At 43.5% G+C, this 23,930-nt stretch overlaps 1 protein-coding gene across 3 annotated transcripts in view; it reads left to right on the top strand.

The window, feature by feature from the left end:
• SDAD1 (SDA1 domain containing 1) overlaps positions 1-23,930 on the top strand; it is a 412,284-nt gene that overhangs the window by 219,492 nt on the left and 168,862 nt on the right. For all 3 annotated transcript variants that reach the window (XM_069236846.1, XM_069236848.1, XM_069236847.1), the window contains 3 exons: positions 10,030-10,096; positions 13,299-13,402; positions 15,658-15,715. In XM_069236846.1, coding sequence (XP_069092947.1) covers positions 10,030-10,096; positions 13,299-13,402; positions 15,658-15,715 — 229 coding nt within the window. The remainder of the gene's footprint in view (positions 1-10,029; positions 10,097-13,298; positions 13,403-15,657; positions 15,716-23,930) is intronic.

Here is a 23,930-nt window from a genome sequence, read left to right as displayed (position 1 = left end):
TTAGGGCTGTAAGGCCTGCTAGAGGGGTGTCTTACCTATACTGCATAGGCAGTGAGAGGCTGGCATGGCACCCTGAGGGGAGTGCCATGTCGACTTACTCGTTTTGTCCTCACTAGCACACACAAGCTGGCAAGCAGTGTGTCTGTGCTGAGTGAGAGGTCTCCAGGGTGGCATAAGACATGCTGCAGCCCTTAGAGACCTTCCTTGGCATCAGGGCCCTTGGTACTAGCAGTACCAGTTACAAGGGACTTATCTGGATGCCAGGGTCTGCCAATTGTGGATACAAAAGTACAGGTTAGGGAAAGAACACTGGTGCTGGGGCCTGGTTAGCAGGCCTCAGCACACTTTCAATTGTAAGCATAGCATCAGCAAAGGCAAAAAGTCAGGGGGCAACCATGCCAAGGAGGCATTTCCTTACATGTACTGTACTTGGTTTTTATTTTTCCCCTGCTACGAGCACAGAAAATTATGCACTCTTTGCAGCGTGGTGATGATCTTGTTTTGGGTGCTGGCTCCTGTTTGTACTCAAATTGAGATTGCAACAGTGGTGCTGTTGTGCACACCACATACATTATAAATCCTGGCACAGACCTTTTCTGGGAGAAGCGCATATTTTTCAGTTTGTAGGAAAAAAAATGGCCAGTTAGCACAATGTCCCCCATTCAAAGGCCTCAAAAACTGAATGTTTTGCAAATTGTGACCATGGTAAAAATGATACGTTGCACTATAGTTTATTTACCCAGTACACAGTTTGCCCTGGGGAATTTAACAAGGCTTTTCTGGAATGCCTTAAAAGGTTTGGGATGGAGATCAATTTTCATTTAATTTGTTCTTGTATATGGCTCTTTGCCTTCCATTAACACTTTGACCGAATCTCTGAAATTGAAAAATATTGAGACCATGCCTTAGGTGGTTTGGAACAATTGGTTGGTCATTTTACTTCCTTTTTTGCTTTTTACTTTTCTTCACAACCTCACATCTGTTGGACAGATTGGTTTGTATTTGCATTTCTTTTGCCAACTTGCTGATAAATCAATTTCCAAGACTTTGATCACAAGCTTTTCTGGCCACGAGTGGTTAAAAGAGCTGCAATCCACATCCAAGATGTCACTAACTCCCTGATGTCACATGAACCACTCGCAAGTAAAAAAAAACAAACAAAAAAAAAACATTAACATACTATTCCTAAGGCTGAAAAAACCCATCTTTTCATTGAGTGATTCAGACACAGTTGGAATTGAGAGTAGCTAATGATCAGCACTAGTCAAGTCTGAAAACTGTGTTCATAGAGCTTATCAGTGGACATTATGCTTTTAGAAATGTTGGTCCTTTTGAGAGGCTAGCACCTTAAGTTATGTGAATGTGTTGGCTTTTTGCTTGTAACTATGATGGTTATGTGAGTACCTTCTGTCAGTAACTTCTGACAGTTTCCAAATACTTTTAAAGTTTATTTATTTTAAAATTTAGTTTCCGTCCATAGCTGCTTTTCTTTGCTTCAGATCAGTGACTCCTTCTGTAGGAATTTTTGGTCTGATTGGCTGCTACTGGCAATATACCATTTGCCATTTTAATCACAGACCACCGCCTGAGCTTTGATTTGGCCTTTAATTAAGACACATATTCAGCTATGCTGTGGCCATTGTATTTTGTCAGATTTTGTTGAACCTTACATTAAGATTTTTGCTTAGATAACAAGAGCTGGATTTTTAGATTACTGACTTCATTCCATTGGCACAGGGAGGATTTAGGGCCAGATGTAACAAGCTCCCAGTTTGCATTCTTAAATAGTGAGTTTTAAGAAATCGCTATTTAAGAAATGCAAAATGGGATGTATGAAAATTGCGAGTCAGTAATAGCAATTTCTTAAAAATCGCACAACACAAAAGACTCTGAGATACTATGCCAGGGTAAATTTAATCCTGTTGCGCAACTTTGTGAGTACATATCCAAGAATGACATGCTGCGCATTGTTGTTTCTGATGTTCCGGGCCCTGACGCAGCAGAGGGTGGAAATGTGGGGGATAGCGAAAGTCATCCACCGTCCGACTCACACTAGTGAGTCCTTCATACAAGCACCAACTAGACGCAGGGTAAGAGTGCTACCCCTCCCTGAGTATAATCTGGACTCTGATGAAATGCCAGATGAAGGACCCGCACCACTCCCAAAGTCTAGAAGCACCGACAGACAGCAGTCCCTGCCCCAGCGTCAGTCCACCCCCCTTAGGAGGCATTGCGAATAAGGCAGACAGTGCACAGAGGGAGGTGAGGGCCCATCAAGCTTTGGTGGCCTTGAGGCTTCCATGCTGAAAGTGCAGCGCCTGCAATATAAACACATGAGGTCAATGCACAGGCAGTTGGTGTCAGTCGATCATAACATGGGAGCAATGCACAGGCAATTTGAGTCTCACAATGACAACAGGGGATCAATGCACAAGCAGTTGGAGTCTCTCAATGAAAATATGTGCAAGCTGCATGAGGGACAGCAAACAGCAGCAGAACACGCAAAGGAGATGACAAATGCCGTTGGGGAACGCTGCACTGTGATGCAGCAGGAGCGTGTCAGCCACCGTAGGCGCCATCACCAATTGATGGGCAGGTTGGATGGGTTCTGCATATCTGTCAATCGGCTCACTACCACAACTGCTTTGGTTTCACGACATGCTGTGGGCATGCAAGTGGATATGGCACATTGCAGTCGGGACGTTGCACAACGATTGGTGCAAATCACTAATGTTTTGGAGACAATGCAGACAGCATGGAGTGCTGCACAAAGCAAACTGGGTGGTGGGGATGGTGAGGAGCTCTCTAGCCGCAGCAGTCTCACAGCTCCTGTGATGGATCTTAGGCGTTGCAGTATGTAGGAAGTTGGCTCTGTATGCACTATTTCAAAGTAAGGAATAGTATGCACAGAGTCCAAGGGTTCCCCTTAGAGGTAAGATAGTGGCAAAAAGAGATAATACTAATGCTCTATTTTGTGGTAGTGTGGTCGAGCAGTAGGCTTATCCAAGGAGTAGTGTTAAGCATTTGTTGTACATACACACAGGCAATAAATGAGGAACACACACTCAGAGACAAATCCAGCCAATAGGTTTTGTTCTAGAAAAATATATTTTCTTTATTTTAAGAACCACAGGTTCAAATTCTACATGTAATATCTCATTTGAAAGGTATTGCAGGTAAGTACTTTAGGAACTTTGAATAATTACAGTAGCAGATATACTTTTCACATAAAACACAAATAGCTGTTTTAAAAGTGGACACAGTGCAATTTTCACAGTTCCTGGGGGAGGTAAAGTAATGTTAGTTTTTGCAGGTAAGTAAACCACCTACGAGGTTAAGATTGGGGTCCAAAGTAGCCCACCGTTGGGGGTTCAGAGAAACCCCAAAGTCACCACACCAGCAGCTCAGGGCCGGTCAGGTGCAGAGTTCAAAGTGGTGCCCAAAACGCATAGGCTTCAATGGAGAGAAGGGGGTGCCCCGGTTCCGGTCTGCCAGCAGGTAAGTACCCGCGTCTTCGGAGGGCAGACCAGGGGGGTTTTGTAGGGCACCGGGGGGGACACAAGTCCACACAAAAAGTACACCCTCAGCAGCGCGGGGACGGCCGGGTGCAGTGTGCAAACAAGCGTCGGGTTTCCAATGGGAGACCAAGGGGTCTCTTCAGCGGTGCAGGCAGGCAAGGGGGGGGGCTCCTTGGGGTAGCCACCACCTGGGCAAGGGAGAGGGCCTCCTGGGGGTCACTCCTGCACTGGAGTTCCGATCCTTCAGGTGCTGGGGGCTGCGGGTGCAGGGTCTTTTCCAGCCGTCGGGATTTTAGAGTCAGGCAGTCGCGGTCAGGGGGAGCCTGGGGATTCCCTCTGCAGGCGTCGCTGTGGGGGCTCAGGGGGGACAACTTTGGTACTCACAGTCTCGGAGTCGCCGGAGGGTCCTCCCTGAGGTGTTAGTTCTCCACCAGTCGAGTCGGCGTCGCCGGGTGCAGTGTTGCAAGTCTCACGCTTCTTGCGGGGATTGCAGGGGTCTTTAAATCTGCTCCTCTGAAACAAAGTTGCAGTCTTTTTGGAACAGGGCCGCTGTCCTCGGGAGTTTCTTGTTCCTCTTGAAGCAAGGCAGTCCTCTGAGGATTCAGAGGTCGCTGGTCCTGGGTAAAGCGTCGCTGGAGCAGGTTTCTTTAGAAGGCAGGAGACAGGCCAGTAGGACTGGGGCCAAAGCAGTTGGTGTCTTCTTTCTTCTTCTGCAGGGGTTTTTCAGCTCAGCAGTCCTCTTCTTCTGTAAGTTGCAGGAATCTAAATTCTTAGGTTCAGGGGGGCCCTTAAATACTAAATTTAAGGGCGTGTTTAGGTCTGGGGGTTAGTAGCCAATGGCTACTAGCCCTGAGGGTGGGTACACCCTCTTTGTGCCTCCTCCCAAGGGGAGGGGGTCACATTCCTATCCCTATTGGGGGAATCCTCCTTCTACAAGATGAAGGATTTCTAAAAGTCAGAGTCACCTCAGCTCAGGACACCTTAGGGGCTGTCCTGACTGGCCAGTGACTCCTCCTTGTTATTCTCATTATCTCCTCCTGGACTTGCCGCCAAAAGTGGGGGCTGTGTCCAGGGGGCAGGCATCTCCACTAGCTGGAGTGCCCTGGGGCATTGTAACACGAAGCTTGAGCCTTTGAAGCTCACTGCTAGGTGTTACAGTTCCTGCAGGGGGGAGGTGTGAAGCACCTCCACCCAGAGCAGGCTTTGTTTCTGTCCTCAGAGGGCACAAAGGCTCTCACCGCATGAGGTCAGAAACTTGTCTCTCAGCAGCAGGCTGGCACAGACCAGTCAGTCCTGCACTGAACAATTGGGTAAAATACAGGGGGCATCTCTAAGATGCTCTCTGTGTGCATTTTTTAATAAATCCAACACTGGCATCAGTGTGGGTTTATTATTCTGAGAAGTTTGATACTAAACTTCCCAGTATTCAGTGTAGCCATTATGGAGCTGTGGAGTTCGTTTTTGACAGACTCCCAGACCATATAATCTTATGGCTACCCTGCACTTACAATGTCTAAGGTTTTGCTTAGACACTGTAGGGGCATAGTGCTCATGCACATATGCCCTCACCTGTGTTATAGTGCACCCTGCCTTAGGGCTGTAAGGCCTACTAGAGGGGTGACTTATCTATACTGCATAGGCAGTGTGAGGTTGGCATGGCACCCTGAGGGGAGTGCCATGCCGACTTACTCGTTTTGTTCTCATCAGCACACACAAGCTGGCAAGCAGTGTGTCTGTGCTGAGTGAGGGGTCCCCTGGGTGGCATAAGATATGCTGCAGCCCTTAGAGACCTTCCCTGGCATCAGGGCCCTTGGTACCAGGGGTACCAGTTACAAGGGACTTACCTGGATGCCAGGGTGTGCCAATTGTGGAATCAAAATTACATTTTAGGTGAAAGAACACTGGTGCTGGGGCCTGGTTAGCAGGGTCCCAGCACACTTCTCAGTCAAGTCAGTATCAGGCAAAAAGTGGGGGGTAACTGCAACAGGGAGCCATTTCTTTACACCGTACCAGACACAGTACTGTCTTGGAACCCGCAACAAGAGGTGCCACCAAGCACTCAAGTGGAGTGCGTGGACGTAAAAAATAATGTTGAAAGTTACAGGGGACTTGCTCAGCATGTAGCAATGCAGTGATACTATGATGCTAATAGTTTGGCACTGTAATTGACACCTGTTTGTGTATAATGCTTACCTATGTCCTAATCACAAATATATTACCTGAAGTCAAGGCAATAAAGATGCTACCTACAGCAATACATAAACGTAGACGTGGTGTTGTCATTACTTACATCAGAAATAGTTGCGCGTGATCTCAGCCCGTCTTTGTCTGCCCTCTGCTGCACTGCTGCTGTCTGCAAGATGAAGGGGTGGCAAGGGATTGTCATCCTTATCGGAGTCAGGCTCTGTGGGTTCCACTAGTACGCCCCTCGTTGTTGCGATGTTGTGAAACATAGCACATGTAGCCACGATTTTTAGCAGGTGTTTTCGGGGCCGTATTGCAGTGTACCACCACTCTTGTGCAGGCATCTGAAACGGCTCTTTAGCAGGCCGAAGGTCCTCTCTACAACGCTGTGTGTCGTCCTGTGTGCTGCATTTTCCTTTCGCCTGGTGTGGCAGGATTCAGATAGGATGTAAGTATGAAGGAGCACACTGCATAAGCACTGTCTCCTAGAATGACAGGAGAGTAAAATGAGTAATTGTTATTCGTGACATCACGTATCAAGGCGACTTTGTCAACTATTACATTACCAAGTAGGTATCCTTTGCCAAACTCCCCAGCAAGTATTCTTGTGTGAATTCCACTGTGCCTGAAAATGTAGGAGTCCTGTGTGCTACCTGGGTATCTGGTCACAAGATCCGTTATAACATTGGAGGCATTGCTTATGACTTGTATGTTCATGGAATGTGTACCCTTTCTGTAGGAAGTTGGCTCTGTATGCACTATTTCAAAGTAAGGAATAGTATGCACAGAGTCCAAGGGTTCCCCTTAGAGGTAAGATAGTGGCAAAAAGAGATAATACTAATGCTCTATTTTGTTGTAGTGTGGTCGAGCAGTAGGCTTATCAAAGTAGTAGTGTTAAGCATTTGTTGTACATACACACAGGCAATAAATGACGAACACACACTCAGAGACAATTCCAGGCCAATAGGTTTTTGTATAGAAAAATATATTTTCTTAGTTTATTTTAAGAACCACAGGTTCGAATTCTACATGTAATACTTAGCATGAAAAGTATTGCAGGTAAGTACTTTAGGAACTTTGAATAATCACAATAGCATATATACTTTTCAAATAAACCACATATAGCTATTTTAAAACTAGACAGTGCAATTTTCACAGTTCCTAGGGGAGGTAAGTAAATGTTAGTTCTTGCAGGTAAGTAAACCACCTACGGGGTTCAAGTTTGGGTCCAAGGTAGCCCACCGTTGGGGGTTCAGAGCAACCCCAAAGTTACCACACCAGCAGCTCAGGGCCGGTCAGGTGCAGAGTTCAAAGTGGTGCCCAAAACACATAGGCTTCAATGGAGAAGGGGGTGCCCCGGTTCCAGTCTGCCAGCAGGTAAGTACCCGCGTCTTCGGAGGGCAGACCAGGGGGGTTTTGTAGGGCACCGGGGGCGACACAAGTTAGCACAGAAAGTACACCCTCAGCAGCACGGGGGCGGCCGGGTGCAGTGTGCAAACACGCGTCGGGTTTTCAATTGGAATCAATGGGAGACCAAGGGGTCTCTTCAGCGATGCAGGCAGGCAAGGGGGGGCTCCTCGGGGTAGCCACCACCTGGGCAAGGGAGAGGGCCTCCTGGGGGTCACTCCTGCACTGGAGTTCCGATCTTTCAGGTCCTGGGGGCTGCGGGTGCAGGGTCTTTTCCAGGCGTCTGGATCTGGGAGTCAGGCAGTTGCGGTCAGGGGGAGCCTCGGGATTCCCTTTGCAGGCGTCGCTGTGGGGGCTCAGGGGGGGGCAACTCTGGCTACTCACGGTCTCGTAGTCGCCGGGGAGTCCTCCCAGAAGTGTTGGTTCTCCACAAGTCGAGCCGGGGGCGTCGGGTGCAGAGTTGCAAGTCTCACGCTTCTGGCGGGTAATGCAGTTGTCTTTAAGTTGCTTCTTTGGAAACAAAGTTCTAGTCTTGGGTGAACAGGGCCGCTGTTCTCTGGAGTTTCTTGGTCCTTTTAGAGCAGGGCAGTCCTCTGAGGATTCAGAGGTCGCTGGTCCTGGGGAAAGCGTCGCTGGAGCAGTTTCTTCAAAAGGGGGGGGAGACAGGCCGGTAGAGCTGGGGCCAAAGCAGTTGGTGTCTCCGTCTTCTCTGCAGGGTTTTTCAGCTCAGCAGTCCTCTTCTTCTTAGGTTGCAGGAATCTGAGTTTCTAGGTTCAGGGGAGCCCCTAAATACAGAATTTAGGGGTGTGTTTAGGTCAGGGAGGGCAGTAGCCAATGGCTACTAGCCCTGAGGGTGGCTACACCCTCTTTGTGCCTCCTCCCAAGGGGAGGGGGTCACATTCCTATCCCTATTGGGGGGATCCTCCATCTGCAAGATGGAGGATTCCTAAAAGTCAGAGTCACTTCAGCTCAGGTTGCCTTAGGGGCTGTCCTGACTGGCCAGTGACTCCTCCTTGTTTTTCTCATTATCTCCTCCGGCCTTGCCGCCAAAAGTGAGGCCGTGAGGGGGCGGGCAACTCCACTAGCTGGAATGCCCTGTGGTGCAGTAACAAAGGGGGTGCGCCTTTGAGGCTCACCGCCAGGTGTTACAGCTCCTGCAAGGGGGAGGTGATAAGCATCTCCACCCAGTACAGGCTTTGTTACTAGCCACAGAGTGACAAAGGCACTCTCCCCATGTGGCCAGCAACATGTCTCGAGTGTGGCAGGCTGCTAAAACCAGTCAGCCTGCACGGGTAGTTGGTTAAGGTTTCAGGGAGCACCTCTGGGGTGTATTTTACAATAAAATGTACACTGGCATCAGTGTGCATTTATTGTGCTGAGAAGTTTGATACCAAACTTCCCAGTTTTCAGTGTAGCCATTATGGTGCTGTGGAGTTCGTGTTTGACAGACTCCCAGACCATATACTCTTATGGCTACCCTGCACTTACAATGTCTAAGGTTTGGCTTAGACACTGTAGGGGCACAGTGCTCTTGCACTGGTGCCCTCACCTATGGTATAGTGCACCCTGCCTTAGGGTTGTAAGGCCTACTAGAGGGGTGACTTATCTATACTGCATAGGCAGTGTGAGGTTGGCATGGCACCCTGAGGGGAGTGCCATGTCGACTTACTCGTTTTGTCCTCACCAGCACACACAAGCTGGCAAGCAGTGTATCTGTGCTGAGTGAGGGGTCCCCAGGGTGGCATAAGATATGCTGCAGCCCTTAGAGACCTTCCCTGGCATCAGGGCCCTTGGTACCAGGGGTACCAGTTACAAGGGACTTACCTGGATGCCAGAGTGTGCCAATTGTGTAAACAAAAGTACAGGTTAGGGAAAGAACACTGGTGCTGGGGCCTGGTTAGCAGGCCTCAGCACACTTTCAAATCAAAACATAGCATCAGCAAAGGCAAAAAGTCAGGGGGTAACCATGCCAAGGAGGCATTTCCTTACAACGTTACTATTTGCAAATCGCAGTATGCTATTCGCAATATCTTGTTGCAGTTGCAAGGAATTGCTATTTTAGCGATGCCTTAAAATTGCACTGCGAATGCCTTTCATACATTGTGAAAGGCGATTTTGCATTTGCAAACAGTGGAATTTTGTGATTCGCACCGTTTGCGAATGCAGAATCCTTTGATACATTTATAATTTTCGTTCTCAGGTTCCTCAGTCTTACAATTAAGTTACTACTAACTATATAAATAAGTCTGTTATGGGAGTGTGGGGGGTGGCGCTGCTATTGGATTAAGATGTGCACCTTTGTAAGGCCTTTAGATTTTCTTAAGTCCTTCAGCTGCACCAACCCCAGTTCACTGTCAGTGTTTTCCTGCAAAAAAACACATCCATCAACTTGCTTGTATTACTTTCTTCAGAACTGCTTGAGAGCGTTTTTGATAAGATTATCATTTTATTTATATATAGTACTACCGAAAGTACTTAATAAAACTAAAATCTGCTTAAAATTAACTGAATCACTGAGTTACACAATACAGCATAAGTCAATGTTTTATTTTGTGCTTTTTGACAAGCTAGATGTTCTTTCTAACTATTTCTTATTAAAAGTTTGTTTCTCTGTGCTCCTGGCTTGTTTTTTCACCCTAGCTTTATTGTTTCCCCCTTTTCCTTTTTGAAGCAACAAATTGCAATTTTCAGTGGCTTGACAGTAGTGGATGTTATCTCCATCTTCTCTTCAACTAAAGTGTGCATGTTTGTTTATAACATCCAGTAGAATAGTAGTGCTCTGGATTAAAGTAATGATGCTTACTGATGTTTAATATTACACTAAACCAGATTAAGCTACAGATGGGAGGTATTTCAGGTAAAATAGTTTCTCTAGGTCATAGCTCTTTAATTTTATTAAATGTATTTTAATTTCACACAGAAACACAAAAAGAAAAAGCCAGAAGTCTTTAATTTCTCCGCCATCCATTTAGTCCATGATCCACAAGGTAAGCAGCACTTCTTTTTTTAAGTGAATGTGCAATTTAGTTAAGATTCTAAACTTTCTGATCGGTAACTTGTAGAAATTTTTGAGTTTTCTTTAATATATTCCTGTTCGAAGTTGGCTCTGTATGTACTATTTCAAAGTAAGGAATAGCATGCACAGAGTCCAAGGGTTCCCCTTAGAGGTAAGATAGTGGCAAAAAGAGATAATACTAATGCTCTATTTTGTGGTAGTGTGGTCGAGCAGTAGGCTTATCAAAGGAGTATTGTTAAGCATTTGTTGTACATACACAAGCAATAAATGAGGAACACACGCTCAGAGACAATTCCAGGCCAATAGGTTTTTGTATAGAAAAATATATTTTCTTAGTTTATTTTAAGAACCACATGTTCAAGATTTGCATGTAATACTTCAAATGAAAGGTATTGCAGGTAGGTACTTTAGGAACTTTGAATTAGCAAAATAGTATATACACTTTTCACATAAAGCTATTTTAAAACTAGACAGTGCAATTTTCAACAGTTCCTGGGGGGAGTAAGAGTTTGTTAGTTTTTGCAGGTAAGTAAACCACCTACGGGGTTCAAGTTTGGGTCCAAGGTAGGCCACCGTTGGGGGTTCAGAGCAACCCCAAAGTTACCACACCAGCAGCTCGGGGCCTGTCAGGTGCAGAGGTCAAAGTGGTGCCCAAAACGCATAGGCTTCAATGGAGAAGGGGGTGCCCCGGTTCCAGTCTGCCAGCAGGTAAGTACCCGCGTCTTTGGAGGGCAGACCAGGGGGGGGACACAAGTCCACACATAAAGTACACCCTCAGGAGCACGGGGCGGCTGGGTGCAGTGTGCAAACACGCGTCAGGTTTGTAATTGAAATCAATGGGATTCCAAGGGGTCTCTTCAGCGATGCAGGCAGGCAAGGGGGGGGCTCCTCAGGTTAGCCACCACCTGGGCAAGGGAGAGGGCCTCCTGGGGGTCACTCCTGCACTGGAGTTTTGATCCTTCAGGTCCTGGGGGCTGCGGGTGCAGAGTCTTTACTAGGCGTCGGGATCTGAGGAGCAGGCAGTTGCAGTCAGGGGGAGCCTCGAGATTCCCTCTGCAGGCGTCCCTGTGGGGGCTCAGGGGGGGCAACTCTGGCTACTCACGGTCTCGCAGTCGCCGGGGAGTCCTCCCTGAAGTGATTGTTCTCCACAAGTCGAGCCGGGGGCGTCGGGTGCAGAGTGGTAGGTCTCACGCTTCCGGCGGGAAACGCAAGTTGTTTTAAAGTTGCTCCTTTGTTGCAAAGTTGCAGTCTTGGGTGAACAGGGCCGCTGTCCTTGGGAGTTCTTGGTCCTTCTAGAGCAGGGCAGTCCTCTGAGGATTCAGAGGTCGCTGGTCCCTGGGGAAAGCATCGCTGGAGCAGTGTCTTTAGAAGTGGGGAGACAGGCCAGTAGAGCTGGGGCCAAAGCAGTTGGTGTCTCCGTCTTCTCTGCAGGGTTTTTCAGCTTAGCAGTCCTCTTCTTCTTAGGTTGCAGGAATCCGAGTTCCTAGGTTCTGGGGAGCCCTTAAATACTAAATTTAAGGGCGTATTTAGGTCTGGGGGGTTAGTAGCCAATGGCTACTAGCTCTGAGGGTGGTTACACCCTCTTTGTGCCTCCTCCCAAGGGGAGGGGGTCACATTCCTATCCCTATTGGGGGAATCCTCCATCTACAAGATGGAGGATTTCTAAAAGTTAGAGTCACCTCAGCTCAGGACACCTTAGGGGCTGTCCTGACTGGCCAGTGACTCCTCCTTGTTATTCTCATTATCTCCTCCGGCCTTGCCGCCAAAAGTGGGGCCGTGGCCGGAGGGGGCGGCAACTCCACTAGCTGGAGTGCCCTGTGGTGCTGTAACAAAGGGGGTGAGCCTTTGAGGCTCACCGTCAGGTGTTACAGCTCCTGCAAGGGGGAGGTGTGAAGCACCTCCACCCAGTACAGGCTTTGTTACTAGCCACAGAGTGACAAAGGCATTCTCCCCATGTGGCCAGCAACATGTCTCTAGTGTGGCAGGCTGCTAAAACCAGTCAGCCTACACGGATAATCGGTTAAGGTTTCAGGGGGCACCTCTAAGGTGCCCTCTGGGGTGTATGTTACAATAAAATGTACACTGGCATCAGTGTGCATTTATTGTGCTGAGAAGTTGGATACCAAACTTCACAGTTTTCAGTGTAGCTATTATGGTGCTGTGGAGTTCGTGCATGACAGACTCCCAGACCATATACTCTTATGGTTACCCTGCACTTAGTGTCTAAGCAAAACCTTAGACATTGTAGGGGCACAGTGCTCATGCACTTTTGCCCTCACCTATGGTATAGTGCAACCTGCCTTAGGGCTGTAAGGCCTTCTAGAGGGGTGACTTATCTATACTGCATAGGCAGTGTGAGGTTGGCATGGCACCCTGAGGGGAGTGCCATGTCGACTTACTCGTTTTGTCCTCACCAGCACACACAAGCTGGCAAGCAGTGTGTCTGTGCTGAGTGAGGGGTCCCCAGAGTGGCAAAAGACATGCTGCATCCCTTAGAGACCTTCCCTGGCATCAGGGCCCTTGGTACCAGGGTACCAGTTACAAGGGACTTACCTGGATGCCAGGGTGTGCCAATTGTGTAAACAAAAGTACAGGTTAGGGAAAGAACACTGGTGCTGGGGCCTGGTTACCAGGCCTCAGCACACTTTCAAATCAAAACTTAGCATCAGCAAAGGCAAAAAGTCAGGGGGTAACCATGCCAAGGAGGCATTTCCTTACAATTCCCCATACAGAAATGTCTTTCCTGTTGCATAATTTGTTCCATGCTTGTATAATGTTTTAGGGGTAATTCATTTTTTAATTCTATTGTTATTGCTTGAAATTGAAGTGAATTGGCTCTTATGGACAACAAAATAAAGTCTGCAATACATTTTTGTTATATTTCCAGTAAACCACTGTTTTAGAATCCCATTGACCTGCTACTTTGTAGTGTTTCTTTGTTATGGAATCTGACCAAACTAGAGGCCAGGATTCCTTGAAATGAATACTTAAAGATATCTCTTCAAAACAATTCAACTTACAAGTGTCCTCTCATCTGCCTGTTAGCCACCCAGCCAGGGCTGCTGATGTGACCTCCAAATGTAGATTTGTTCATCTACAGTGAAGCACTTTTCATCACTGTGTCCTGTTACACAGTAAGCCTCAATTTGCCTGGTATTTGTTTATGATTTCAGATTTTGCAGAGAAGCTGTTTAAACAACTAGAAACATCCAAAGAGAGGTTTGAAGTGAAGATGATGCTAATGGATCTAATATCCAGATTGGTTGGAATACATGAGGTGTGTTTATTAACAACATTATGTCATCTGTCTTGTGTTTTTTGCTTACATGATGATTTTGTTCTTAATGTTCCTATTGTATAATTGTCTGTCCTTATTAAGTGCACTTAACAAATGGAACAATATTGAAGCACTTACCATCATACTCTATGGGTAACATGGTTTCAGGACAGTTAATCCTTCAGCTTTTAGTTAAAGAGGCCCATATAGAACACTGTCTCAAATGGACTAATGGTGTTCCAAGGTAGCATAACATTAAATAAAGCAGCCGTTATCTTTGCATATCAATAAAAGGGAAGAGCATCAACAGATTTTTATATGTTAAACGAAGAGATCTTGATGGACAGTATTTTGAAATGTTGCCTTGTAAATAAGATAGGCAACATTGGTGAAAGATTGTGAAGGCCATACAGGAAAGAGTAAATTGAATGGACTTTGTTATGGGGAGCTACTGCAGCAATTTGTGGGCTTCCCCAATCGCTCCGAATAACACACACATGCATTTTGTGCCTCCTGATATTACTGGAGAAGGCAGGCTCTCACCTTCCGACCTGAGGAGGTGGCTCTGCAGCAGTTCTTTGTGGTACTCACTATCTCTTCTGCTAAAAGCCCTTTGTTCTTATTCAGCCGGATTGGGAACACATCACTTAAATTCAATTGCCAAACTCATTTTTTTCTTGGCACTTAATGTGTGTAAATATGTTGAGGTGAGCTCATGGTAAGGCTGATAATCAGGATGGAATCTTTACTTGAGAGGTCACAGGGCTTAATTTACTCTCTTCAAAAGTGGAATTGTACCTGCTTGTAAGGTCTTCTGTTACCTCATAGAAGACCTGTGCAGCAGTTCATCCAGGATTAAGTGACTCTGTAGTGTCTTACCCAGATAGTCCCGTCTTACACAGTCTTTTGGAATTAATGACTTCCCACTTGCTTGGGGAAACCACAGGTTGTTTATTTTTGACACCTCATAATTCCTGGATCAGTCATATTACTCATGCACCTGTAGAGGAGAAAGGTTCAGTATGCAATCCTGGATTCCAGAATTTCCCTTTTTAATCGGAAGGGAGGAAGAGGTAGCTCAAAGCCTGTGAAAGGCCGAACACACATGCCTTGCACAATTTGAACAGCTACATTGCTTCCATGGATAAAACACACTTTCTTCTTGATTTCTTCTTGACATGAACTGTGATTTCTGATGAAATTTCTTGTAGCTGGTTTTGTATTGCAAAACTGCATTTTCTAGATCATCTGAAAGAAATTAATATGGCCAGTTAAACTGCATTGCAAATGACTGCTCATTTATTTTTTATTCATTAAGAGATTTAAACATTGATCTTAACCCAAATTACCCGTGGTGTCTACTTGATCAACTTATATTTGGCACGCTTGTGCATGTACTCATTTATGAAATTAGTTTTTTTTGCTCTGTGTGATTCTCACAGAATCAAATATCACAAGAACAAGATTATTAATGCACATGCCTCATACGTGCTGAGCTGCACATTGCAGTTGAACTGAGAAATGTAGTTTAAAATAATTGAAAAACAAGAATGAAATGAATATACAGTATTAACATCAGTCAAAAAATGGTTTGCTATTTTGGGCGACATAGGAAGGAAATCCTCTTTATATAGTTTTGTTTAGCTGCTTGGGATTTTTGCCTGGTACAGTAAAGAGTGATTTATTAATGTAATAGTGGCAAAACCCTAGATATGTACCTGTGGACGTTGAGACTGTTTTGACCAGATGACAAACCTATTCCACTGATGCAACGTCTTGACATGCCAATACTTCTTTCATGATGGATCAGTGACCCACAAAGCCCTCATTGTTCCACCTCTTTTCATCAAAGTTAACATAGAGAATATTTTGATCCTAAGTTTGCATGGGATCTCCTAAATGGCTTAAAGTCCTGCCATATCGTGCATGAAAACCCTCAAAATGGCACTGATTAAAATTGTAGCGTGTATATAACATGGTTTGTCTTCCTAAAATATAGATCCAGAATGTTAATATTGTGTTATTAGAATTGAACAGACGTGTAAATCCCAACAGCATATAAATGGTTCAGACACTCCTTCTAAATCACACATCTGTGTATTTGTTTTACGACATCTTCCGTCTGAATAGTTGTGTTATACTGTGTCATAGTTGAAGTGCCTTGGACTACATTTAAAATAAATTGCTGCACCACAAAATAACATATTCTTAAATTGAGCCATATTGTTAACCATCCCTCCTTTTACTTTCCACAGCTTTTCCTCTTTAACTTCTATCCATTTGTTCAGCGGTTCCTTCAACCACATCAGAGAGGTAACATACAACACAATTTGCTTTGTGCTGAAGTCTTGTATAGCTGTTGGAAGAGTGCTGATGATGTACTTAATTTAAGTTCATCTCTTTGTTGTTTCTGAAAGCTCACGGGATGGATTTGCTGTGGAAATATATAGAGCACCAGGATAATAGCAATAAAGGCTTCCTTCACTGTGTCCATTGCCTTGATTGACGCACACCAATCTGTTTTGTTTTAATTTCAGCTATTTTCCTATAATGGCCAAAACTTGCCTTTGTTTCAATTATTTTATTGTGATGTAACATTTGCAACTTATCCACTGCATTTTATTGAAATTGCTAACAGTGATCTTTGTGCTCATAAAAGAAAAGTGATGAGAAGAAATGCTTGCGTTGAATCTTAACCACTAAGAATTGCTCTGGACACATTCCATAATTGACTGCGCACTGCACCAACAGAGAGTGAGACTAACCACAGGCAGATCAGTTACTTAAAGGTCAGTAGTTTGAGGGTTGTGAGAGGAATAATTTAAGTGAACATTTGTCCTGCTCTGTAGCCACCGTTTTGTCAAGCAAACATTTTCAAGCTCAGTTAAAATTCAAGCTAAAAACTCTTCCAGTTATGAGGCATTAGCATTGAGTAATGATGAACCCTATACAAAAAATGACAGCAGTTCTGGTGATAATATCCCATTGATATTGAACATACAAGAACTTGCAGGTGTGTGGCTCATGGTGAGTTTGGGAATTTGAGGTCTCCTATAAAGAAGAGGTACATCCAAAGAGGACACATCAAAACAAAATCGTATAACAGAACCAGATAGCCATCCTTCTTTAAAAGGTTTAAGTTCTCGCATGCTATCCTTCAAATTGTAGAATTTAAGGCAGACCAGTCTAAAAGGCATTGGCCTTAAAGAATTTCTTAATCTTGGCATCAACAATCAAACATAGTAGGTGACAAAAAAAATATAGAAAGCTACACCACACAATTATTTTATTCTCACATTAAGCCCCAATGCCATCTCTGCCATTTTGACAACAGTGTAAAAACAATTACTAATCCCTATGAGGTTACTAAAAGACCACTCTCACATAAAGAGAGCAAGAAGTTGATATCTTTACAGTACAGGTCGATACTGCAGACAGAGGGTTATGTGGGTTACTAGATTCACATTGCTGTTTGCAAGATATGACCACACTTAAGCCCTCATTTACTCTCTCCCAGAGATAAATTGCTGAAGGGCTCTAAAAATGTTTGTGAAAAACAAAGAGTTTCCAAAACCTCACAAATCTTGCCTGGATCAGGAAGACAAATCATGAGCACAGAAGGCCAACCAAATAAAATTGAGGCATGTTTGTGCCAGGGCTCTCTGGATTTCACCCTTAGACACAAGCACAAAAGTGTAACATGATTTTCCTGGATAAATCCCTACTTGGGAGACAGTCGGATAAAACATTGGAAAAAAGGAAAAGTAGAAATAGCAACTTGAATGGGAGTGTTAGCAGTCTGACTTGAACAAAGTATCTGTGCTCAGTTCAGGAGGTTTCTCTTATTACCCTAACAGTCCTTTTGATCTTTTGACACATGTCCACCAGGAATCACAGAGCAGATAGTGACAGACAAGCCAAACTTCAGACCATGTAGAACACAGAGGAACCTCTGCCAAAGGAAGGAGCGGTTAGGGTAAAGCTGCATTACATACCAGTAGGCAATGATGGCCTTATGGAGCACACCAGTATAAGTTGTATTTCCAGTGATGAAAGGGGCATAATCCTCACTGCTGCTTTTAATGGTTTATACCCCCATGTGCTGATGCAACATAAAACATTTAGGAGCCAGATAGTACCAGTTCACAGATTTTTCCTTTTAGCATTGAATGTTCTCCAGACATTTTGGCAAAATTTGTATTGTAGTACCTTCCCACCCCCAGAGGCAGGGCTTGCATTTACCTCCTCTATCTCCATGTTGTACATTTGCCGATATTGGGAATATGTACATGCAGCAAAGAAGTTGCAGAAGATTTGCAATCAATTAAAAAATTGTATGTGATCCAAAGCCACCCACAAAATGTTCTGGGACCAATAATACATTCCAAAAATGGTATTTGCATCCAAGTGGGGATGTACAATCCTTAGCTGGGAATAGTTCCCTTTACCAGTTGTCTCACACTGCAAAGTGAGTGAAGTAAACTTATTATTGGGATTGTTTGCTTTGTGCATTTGTTTGGTACATAATGCAAGACTGATCCTTTCTGGAATGGCTGCCAATAAAATAGTCATAGGCTGTAGTGAATGGAGATATTCTAGTAGTAGTAAGACCAGAGGTAGAGTAATCTTTGGATTAGTGAAATATGCAGGACTTTGCACAGGAAGGTTGTTTGTAGACTCCATATCCAAGTTACCATAATAATGGATGTTTCCCATACAGTATGGGAAGCCTACTTGTAAGGGCTGGACACACAGGACAAGTGGGCGTCTTAGAAGCTCTCAAATCCTTTCAGTTTATCTTGTTTAACAAGGTGGTCCAATTAGTACAAACAAGATAACAACCATGTTCCACACTGTGAAGTGGGGATATGCTCTTCCTAACAGTTCAGGGAATCTGAATATGTGCGTGGGCCGAAAAGTTCTTAAGATTTACTGTCTCTTCAGAGTTTCCTTTAGACAACTAGCAGTCAGTCAAGAGATACTAAAGCATATTTTACAGATTGGGGGCAGTTGTGCATATATTTATTCACTGTCAATGAAAACAAAACAAAAAGTCTTCTTTTAGCTAATCTATTAATTCTCAAATTTTGAATTTGCAGTTTCCATTTGGCTGAGATTTCCATTGTTTGCATTGTTTCTCATGCAAGGCACAGGTCTGCCTATTTAAATGACAGTTGTTGTTGGGACCACTTGTGTAAAAAAGTGTTCCATATTTTCTCTTCTTTTGTGCACTGTACAGTTTCTGGAGGACAACCTAGTTGAAACCTCTGTTCTGAAGCATTATTGTTATGTGCCCAAGGCAGCCTTTCAAATGTTCAGTTTGCAGTAGTCAAATATAGTTGGCCTGCAATGGATCGTTATGGAGAATGTTTGCACTCATCTAAATTTTAGATTCCTTTGATTGTGTTGATAAAGTTTAAGTCAAGTCAGGATCCAGAAATACTTTAGGATTTAAATTGTAGTATTTTTTGCACAGCGCCTTCTGGAAAAAAAAAATCAGAATGTAATCTTGGTTGATGTTTAAATTGTTTGTATTTTTTGTATGTTCTGTCAGAATGTGTAGTTTTAATTTATTTCTGTATGTGCCGTCAATGCAAATAAACGGTAAAGGGAATCAAATATGTCATACTGACATCAAAATAACCACACAGTAGCCGAGCAATTTGTTATTGATAACTTGGTAGAAGACATTTCATACAGTTTTCACTACTACATCAATGTAACAAGTGGTCAGGAAGATGTGCCAGTTGTCAATTATGATGAACTAAACATAGAGCTACCACAGTCATGAGACTCACAATTAATGGATATGCCCATTGCACTACACATTTTGGGATTAATCACACATCACCCCTAAGTTGTTGAATTTAGCAGCTTGGGTACCGAGGTCTTTGAACTAGTTCATCCAAACCTTTCACAGAACCCAGCTGTAGGAAGATAATCAAAGTTGGTACTCTGAAGTGGAAGAGATGTGTTGTTTTATTGATAATGAATGCAGTCTTACTGACAAGAAGACTGCTGTGTTTTTTAATGCATTGATCCAGGTACATATGGCAGCATGAACTTCCTAGAAGATGTACTACAGTACTTCTTTGTTTAGAATACCAGTATCATTCCTGGATCAGGGGTGTGGAGTTTAATAAAATATCTACTTGTTCATGGAACACGTTGCTTCATAAATCTACTTGTTCCTTTGGTGCAGTGTAGTCCGGCAACAAATTATGGAAACAATCTCAATATATAAGAGTTGTTATAATAGCCCCTCTGATTATGCCAGGGCTAATTCTGTAGTAGGGCTTGAATACTACAATTTCCTTATTTCGCCACCTTTCTACTGATCTACTTACAAGGGCTGGAGGAAGCAGTAAGCCATAGTTCCAGGGTTGGAATGCCTTTGAGTCAGTGCAAACCTACTAACTTATGTGTTTTAAGGATTTTCATCAGCTCTTATGTAATCTTTTCCCATACTGAGAAAGGTTGGACATCTACTCCTGACATGGGTGGAATTAGAAGATCATCCAGGGTTGGGGAACAAGTGGCTGGAGGGAAAATTAACTTGTAAACGCGTAATAGATTTTTGCATGAGCAAATAAACACATGTATATTGCTTGTGCTAAAATACAGATAGCAAATATTTTCTAGGAGTAAAATTTTCTTGTCTACTTCTGTAAATTCTTGAGGATTCATGAAAGCCTTATTCTGCAATAACACAAAGACATACCATGGGTACACTTTTGTTACTTTCTTTAAGATTTGGGCCCCTAATTATGTTGGGTGCTAACCAATGCCTTTCATTAAAAAAAAAAAAAAAGTTTCTCTCTCTAGCCATCTATCAACTGGCTTTACATTCTGCTCTTCTACATGGAGCATATTGGCACACAAAGTAGTTTTGTTTGGCGCCAGGAACTACTGTGGCAGTGCGTGCTTTTGGAGACCAAAATTATTCTTTGCTTTTTGCCAGTGTTTGTTAAAATGGTGGGGGACTGAAAGCTCGCACCACAATACAATTTTACAAAAGCCTTGTCAAAAGACGACACTCATTGACAAAACCAAATGTCTGACCACCAATATTTGAACCGTTGTCTTTGCCAGTGCTTGTTTATTTTAATGTTTACCATTCTCTTGTTGAAACTGGTGACACTGAATTTCCTTTAGGATTATTTTTAGGGTCGAGCCCGCAAGTGCTCTGGCCCCTGCTGTAATCTCTCTGTGGGCTTTTAACCACACCCATCACTTTCATTGGTGTGTGGGCTTGCCTTTTAAAATTTGCTTGATTTTATTGGTGAAAGCATGCATACGTCATGCCCTTTCCGGTGCCTAGCCCTCCTCGAGAGCACTGGTAAACTACTGAAAACATACGAGACTCCAAGTTTTCTATATGGTTTCTGGACTACTTTTCCTTTTTATTTTGTAGGCTGCGCAATCTCACTGGGCAGTAATCGAGCGCTTTTCATGACTACCAGTTGAATTCCATCGTTTATCCAGTGCACCTTTGCGAATTCAAGGTTTTACCCAGCACGATTGCGCTCGTTTTTTAAAATTATTTATTTTGGCCGTGGTGCTTTGAATTGGCTTGCTTTTGTCAACTGTCTTACATTGGTCCCATGCTTTCATAAAAGGATTTTAACTTGCATTAACTTTTTGGGTGACCCTCCTCCCCGAGAAATAAGCACACAGGGCCTGGATTATGTCTTTGTGGTCTCCTACAGATAACTCCAACTGCTTGCTGGAGACAGCATTGTACACAATACTGCACCATGCCAGCTCTTTCCTGCCAGTTTCAGATAACTTGCTCTTATTTATGTTTTTTGTGTTTGACCTGCTCACCGGAACGTTTTGGTTTTAAGTTCATCTGTGAAGCAGCACGCCCATGTAAAACACGGGGACAACTGTGCCAGTTCACTGTTTTACATTTGGAAACAGTCATGTACTGGAGTCTCTCTCTTTCTGAAAGATGATAAGAACAAGTATTGGCAATGCCAAATCGGTCTTGTTTGTTATCAGAGGTTATATTGCATTGTGTGTCTTTGCTAGTAACAGTTTGTTATCAAAGCCATGCAAAGTGGCGGTTGCTCACCATAATATAGTATTTATGTAGCGCTTGCTGCCTTAGACTTTGAGTTTCAAAGCTTTGCAAGATTACCAATATTATGACACAACTCCATGGTACAAGTTGTATCCACCGCAGAGAGTGCAGTCCCTTGAGACCCCTGTCTGGAGTGTTGCATACAAACCTCAGCAGCAAATGCGAAATTCTCTAAGGTATCTATCCATACAATTCAATCCAAGGTTTTACACAGCACGATCACACTAATTTTTTTTTAAATTATTTATTTTGTCTGTGGCGCTTTGAATTGGCTTGCTTATGTCAACTGTTTTACTTTTTGATTAATTGCCTCGAAATTGTGCAACGTGGCATAATAGTGTAATGTCAGGAATTTCGAGTAACAAAAGCAACATGGAAATGCTGAAAATTATGCCAATCAATTATTTATCAAGCGTATATGATTTCTAGACTACAGCGGTTCACAAATGTCTAACTTTCGCATTCTTATGAGCAATTTACAGATGGCTGCAGTTTGGAATATATAGTTTAAATTCTACGATTTATATACTGCGCTGTCTAAAAGTAATGAACCTCTCTAAAAGTAATACAGTCCCTCAACTGGTGGATTAACGTCTCTTTCGCGGTATAGCAGCACCTGCTGGTGTTTTGTCTGTACTGAATGTTTCAAATGGGTAGTAGTCACAAATCTTTTTCTCATAATATATGTAAATGTTGAAATCGCTCTGTTCATAACCAGTCGTGATTGACCTGAAATCCAGTCACCGATATTATAAAAAGCATACCTTAGAAATCTTTTGAGAGTGATGCAAGGACGGTGGGTGAAGCAGACTCCAAATATTAAAGGCCTGAAAGACTGCTAAAATGAAACAATCACATTGTAGAATCATGTAGCACGTTATTCAATGAAAAACAAACACTTTGGAAAGCTGTACATAAAGTTCTACATAAAGTTGTGTGAGACCAAAAATACTGCAGTCCACGTTTTAATTAAAATGAAGTACCCTGCACCCATCAAGAAGCGGGGGTCAGCCTTTGGTCTGTCAGCACCCGGGAAGCACATAAATTGGCATCACCAGTGAACACGAACCCTGCACCTTCCAAGCTCCGCCCCCCCGGAGCCCTTCCTTGTGTTTGGTAAATGGTTGTTCATACCATCAAGCTGGTCTTGCAGCCATTTGTCCCTGGCCATCATGCTTTTTGCAGTGGGTATTTCTTATTTTAAAAAAAGGAACTGATTTAATGACAACTAATACATGCAGAAGTGCTTTGAATGTGTACACATTCTCGAACACTGACTAGACTTTCCAGCTGTCGTTTTTTAAGTCGAGCACGCAATCGCTTTGACCTGTTGTAAGTATTGTGGACTTTTAACCACGCCCACCGCACGCCCATCACTTTCACTCTTTTGTGGGTTTGCCTTTCAAAAATCCTTTATCATTGGTAAATGCTTTGTTTGTTCCTCCTTGGGCGGTTTTGTTACCGCCTTCCAAACTGCCCCTGTTACATGGATAATTTCACGATTGCCGATACGTTTGACTGCAAACGAACTTCTTGGTGCTCATGCTCATGGCGGCCACCGCTCTTTGAATCGGCTCGCTTATGTCAACTGTTTTACTTTTCATTTTCAATTTAAGTGGTCTAGTTAGGGATTTACAACACTAATAGCTATAACTCAAGTAAATGCGAGACCCATTGCATTGCAAATGCTTTTTTGGAAATACTAGCACTCATCAACACATTTTACTAAATGATGCTTCAAAGAAATGGTACCTAAAATTTCAAAGTAATTTAGCAAAACATCTTTTTCCCAATTGCATTTTTTCTAAACAATTTATTTTGAAAATAAGTAATCAGTCTTTCTTACAAGCTTCTTCAAACATTTGCATCTAATGACAGAGCATTCTGGGAGCATTATGCATAGCCTCATATTGTTTAACTTTTCAAATGTGTGTTTACACATTTTTTAGAAGTACTTCTGTCAGTAGTGCAGTCTGAGCTTCCAACATTTTTTAAGAGCACTCACCCTAATAATAAATGTTTTGCATTGATGAACAATAAATCCAAGTTTGAACAGCATTAACATAAATATATGGGCACAAATATTACCTCAACTGCAGACCGTTTCATCCCTGTAAACTGGTAACCAAAGGGTTTGTACTGGAGGGGGTTGGGCCTACTTGTCCCAAGGACAAAATAAACATGTAAACTTGTTGTCCTTGACCCCAAACAATATGGCCTGGGTGTTAGACTATAGGAATTCCACACCCCTGCGGAATCCTTTTTCTTTATGCATCACTGTCCTGAGACCTAGTTGTAATCTTCAAGGACTGTGGGCATGCTGCGACAGTGAGTGAAACTTCTTGGTTTGAAGCGTGGCTTCTATCTTCAGTGTGTTAGAACCTGGATTTCTCTTCCCCCTCCCCCCAGTCCCTTTTTTGTAGGAAGTAAGGGGTATGAAGT

The sequence above is a fragment of the Pleurodeles waltl genome, chromosome 1_2 (assembly GCF_031143425.1).
Source record: "Pleurodeles waltl isolate 20211129_DDA chromosome 1_2, aPleWal1.hap1.20221129, whole genome shotgun sequence".
Taxonomy (NCBI): Eukaryota; Metazoa; Chordata; class Amphibia; order Caudata; family Salamandridae; genus Pleurodeles; species Pleurodeles waltl.
Note: the sequence above shows the minus strand (reverse complement) of the source record. Positions and strands in the feature narration are given on the sequence as shown.